This window comes from Limulus polyphemus, unplaced genomic scaffold, assembly GCF_000517525.1.
Source record: "Limulus polyphemus unplaced genomic scaffold, Limulus_polyphemus-2.1.2 Scaffold4563, whole genome shotgun sequence".
NCBI lineage: Eukaryota > Metazoa > Arthropoda > Merostomata > Xiphosura > Limulidae > Limulus > Limulus polyphemus.
The window spans coordinates 11297-16320 of NW_013670173.1; the positions used below are offsets into that span (position 1 = coordinate 11297).

Sequence of the window (5024 nt, forward strand, 5' to 3'; positions counted from 1 at the left end):
AAAATAAACAGATCACAATACCTATAAGTCAGTATTCCTAGGTTTATATGCTGTTCTGTGTCACTTCTCAGCTTCAGTGGGGAGAAACTAGAACAACAGTCACTGCATTCTCTTGTGTACAGATAAACTCAACCTTGAAGATTTTTTTTATATTCTATTTTAACCCTCAAACTAATCTTTGTTTTTCTACTGTTCAACAACAATGGGGTCCACATACTGCATCATACTGGAAATTTACTACCTATTACAACTATCAGTGTATTAAATGACTATAAAAATTTACTGAAATAACTCATTTTCTACATTACAAACATTGAAGACCTCAACAGTAACTGGTGGGATTGATTACTATATTGATATAATTTTTATTTAAGTTTAGAAAAAATGTATTTACAAAAGCTGATGCAATATTACAAAAGAATATAGTGATACATAATTTTACACAATTTTGCTGTAACACATTACCTGTTTAGTAATTTCTTGGATCATTCGAGGAAGGAAATGATCTTCTAAGTGGCGATGTTTGGGCCAAGCACTAAACCAACGAGTTTCCCTATAGTTTCCATCATCACAGAGAATCATTTTGGGACGGATAAGAAGAATTTGGCTATTTTGTTCAAAAGTAAAAATATTTTTGATGAAGACTAAATAATGTCATGTATTTGAGCTGATACTGGTATTATAAGAAATCCAGTTACATGTATCACAATATACTTTACAACAAGGTATACAAAACAAAACTGATAATAAGCTGGAAATCAGAACAACGTTCTGTCAATTGTTCTAGCTTTTTTAACATGTTAATACAATATCACACTACTTAAAATATGTTGTGCCTTGTTTTGGTGTTTAGAAATGGTTCCCATACTACTATAAAGAATATCCTGGATATGTACAATTTTTTTCATAATGTTGTGCATAAAACATAACCAAATCATATCACTTCAGTTTCTGTTCATCAGAGATAAAAAAAAACTGAAAAATAAAACTCATTTATAATTTTTAAAATTACAATTTTCCTAAAACAGGAGAAACTGAAATATGTATGTAATAGTCTTGTTATTAATGCTTTACACCATTAATTAAAGAGATTGCTTGAAAATAAGATGAAGCAAATGTAAGAAAGATAATGAACTTTTATTAATCCATACTGAGAAACTTTCACATATACACTTTATCATCTTCAAAAATGACATCAAAAGAAATTTTAATTTCACCCATCTTCAGAATTTACAACAAATATGCAATGTAAGTATAAAAATTAATTTTCTGACCTACCTATTTAGAAACACAACCCGACAGTTATAGGTCACGTTCTTATGCATCACAGGCCTGTGAAAAATCAGTGTACATCATTTAATGTTGCATTCTATAAAACAATATTTAAATCAAATGTATATAATAATATTAGATGTACATTGTGTACTTGCACAGATAATAATTGAAAATAAAATTTTTTGTTTTTGTTAGTGACAAACCAGCTTTTCAAGGCAGATATTGTATATTACTTCAGTCTATGGCATGACAGAATCCTTACTTACAGAGTCTCTTACAAACAGCAGTAATGAGAACATCTTGATGTGATAAAAAAATGAGTCATTCCAGATAGGTTTAGGTTGTTTTGATTAGACAAAAAAAGATGTTTGGCACAATTTTCGATGTCTAGGTTGCTGGACTCGACTGTGACTGGACCCATGACCTGAACCAAGACCATGAGAGCCAACATGGAGAATGTATCTTGTAAATGTAAAGTAAAATGATCTATCAATGAAACATACATGAAATGTTCTGGATATGGTTGTGAATGTGACAGTTTAAGGGTAGTGATTAAGTTAAACCATGGTCCAGGTCAGATGATGGAAGAACTTTTTTGAAGACAGCCCAATTGATTCGACATACCAGCTGAAATGCAGATCTGTCAACTGATTATTGCATTGACAATGAAACATAAAATAATGGGCACAATAGTATTGTTACCTTCCAAAAGGGGGATTGGAATCATATGTAAGAAATCATTGGTTTTAATATTTTGTGAAACTAATAGCACATTAAAGCTCAAAAATGTAGTGTTGAAGTTGAAGCAAGTGGATGGTGTATTATTAAATGACTTCCCTAACAATTCTCAAATTAAAAGTGCCATTTCTGCAATGAAGAGTAAATATAATGATGATGGTATAATGTCCAGTAAGGTGCCACCATACCACCATAGTTTAATCCATAAAAATTCTGTCATGTCATATTTTTATTAATATTTAGTTGTGCTGAACTTCATTCATCGAGATCTATCAAAATAACCATAAATCTCTGGTTTCTGGAATGACCCTCTAGTTTTCTATACTAGGCTCTGTACTAAAAGATGCTGGACAGCAGGCTCATGTGGCAGGTGTTAATTTAACAAAATAACCTATAACATGCTATCAGTTTTCAGCATTTGATGTTGAAGTAATACTATGATTAAGATGCCCATATTCACAAAATGGTAATTTCATAAATACTTTACATAAACACCTCAATCTAGAATGATCTTTTTATAGATTAAACTACCAGGTCTAAAAGTACCTCAATCTTAAAATTTACAATGATGTTATAATAATAAAAGAAAACTTACATGCCTACATCCACAATAATGTCATTGCAAGCCGGATTCTTTAACAGTTCTGCAAGAACTTCCCAAGAGTGAAGCAAAGTATCACTTTCATAAAAGTGGTCATTACAACCATAGCCTCTGAAAATAAATATTCCAAAAACAATTGAATTCACACAAGTTTATCATTAAATTGAAGAATCTAAATGTTTATTATTTGATTATCATTTCTTTCATAACTGGTTCATTGCATTATATAAAAATTTTTGATAATTTTCTTTGCCTTAAATATATTTATACTTGTAATATTTTACTTTTCACATGCTTTTTATGATTTTAATATTAATTTTTTTCTCACACATAACATTATTGTCTTGAGGTATACATATTTTTAAAGCAATTAAACCAATCAAAACCTTTGCTATGATAGTTATGGTGTTTCTACTTTTTTCCAAATCAATGGAAAAATTAAATTTCAACTCCTACTTAGTTCAAGGAATTATAACTATGTATAATGGATTACTAGCAGTGTTTACTGTTGGCAAAACTGTTGAATGAAGACCACAAAAACTAACATCACAACACTGGTGTAATCTTAATCTAAAAAAAACTAAATAATTATAAAATCATGGGAATTCTTAGGCTTACAGAAATTATTTGTGTTATATGTAAAGTAATCAATTGCAGTTGGCAGAGTACAAGAAAAAAATGATGCTATAAAGGTTTATATATAATTGTTTTCGGCATTTCAAGTAGTTTTATTAAATTTCCTGTTTAATTTGTCCAAATAAAAACAATCCATAAGATTAATATTATATATGTAACATACCAGGCATTTCCTTTATTTTTTAGTGAATTTATACAAGTAAACATTTCAAGTTCATTGACAATTCTCAAAGTGTTTCATATATACATATATTCTGTCATTTGTATAGAACTTAATATATAGAAACACAAGAATTTGTGTTGAAGTTTACGATTTTGTTTAAGTTGTACTTTTCTATCTTCATCTCAACTCTTACACATAATTCACATTCTGTACTATCAGAAATGGCATTTTCCACCATTTGAATACCTTATGAATAAGAGGAGTTTGACATTACGAGCAGATCAAGATCTAAGAGAGTGGTAAGGTGTAGGAAAAGTCCTTTCCTGAACATCAGTCTTTTACTACTGATGCAAAGGACCATGCCAATGACCTCAACCTAGCCAGAGAGTCAGGAAGAGGAATTGCAGCCTTGGACCTTCAGTGTTCTGACAAGGTTCTACCCCTGAGTTTAGACCATAGTTACCTGCAGATAGGTGGTCCTAAGATTGAATCAAATTGTCTCTATAGGACACCCAGATTATCACTGTTAGGATAGCCTGCCTCCAACACTCGCCAATACCATCCATGGCCAGCCAATGGAGACTGAAGATACCTCTGGTGTACATCTATATAGGAAAGCATATTTGACAATAGTGTCTGCAAATGATAAGGATATATGCATTGGTAAATTATGCATATGTGCAGAAACTATGTGCAATGCTGGTTAAATATGCCAACATTTTCAAGAGACCAGATGCAATTTTGGTAAAACAACAGTAATCCACTACCACATGGATATAGGTGACACATGTTCAATAAAACAACTACTCTGGAGCACTAAGGATATACCCATTACTGAGATACAACTGATGCTGAAGGATGATATCATATACCCTTAAATGATGATTAGTTATCTACAATAATAATTGCCAGGATGAAGGAAAGTACATAAAGGTTCTGCGCTGAACTTGGATAGGTGAACATGGTGTCCTGAGTTGATGTCTTTCCACTAACATTGAGATAACTATCTGGTTGCACTGGAAGATGCTATTGGTTCAGTGCTGTCATTCTGGTTTCCAGATTCTGGCAAGTCAAGCACAAAGCAGGTCAGCACTCCAGGTTATCTGTACAATGAGCATGTCATGCAATTCAGCTTATGTAACATGCCTGTTACTTTTGAGTGGCTGATGGAGTTTATACAACAGGGCTGTAATGGGAGAGATGCCTGATCTATGTTGATGATATTTTCAATCTGCTCCTGAAAACCTGGATATGGTTCTTCAGATGATAAAACAGACTTGATGTTAAAGCCAAGGAAGCGTTTGCTTATATTGTTACGTACTGAGAATTTGCGATAATCCAAAGCAAATATTTTATTTAATTTACGCTATCTGCCAACAAGATTCACACACCATCTTCGTTTTTCACATAAATACGTTTTAATATATATATATATATATATACACAACAGTATAATTTACAATAGTAACTATTATGATTAATTATTACAAAGTTTCATACACAGAAATTTCACTAACTTGCAAATAACCTAAAATCATCTTACTAATTCAGAGTCTCCTTGATATCCAGCGAGTTAACTTGAAGTCGATGTACGTATAATTGTCAGGAAGC

The 5024-nt window shown here is 31.6% G+C and overlaps 1 protein-coding gene across 1 annotated transcript in view; it reads right to left on the reverse strand.

Moving 5' to 3' along the window:
- Positions 1-465: 465 nt before the first annotated feature.
- LOC106471352 (glutamine-dependent NAD(+) synthetase-like) overlaps positions 466-5024 on the reverse strand; it is a gene marked incomplete at its 3' end in the record, with an annotated part of 28844 nt that continues 24285 nt past the window's right edge. Inside the window, exons 4-6 of the mRNA XM_013931952.2 lie at positions 2609-2725; positions 1279-1332; positions 466-607 (exon numbers count right to left, since the gene is read on the reverse strand). Of these exons, the coding sequence (XP_013787406.1) occupies positions 466-607; positions 1279-1332; positions 2609-2725 (313 nt within the window). The remainder of the gene's footprint in view (positions 608-1278; positions 1333-2608; positions 2726-5024) is intronic.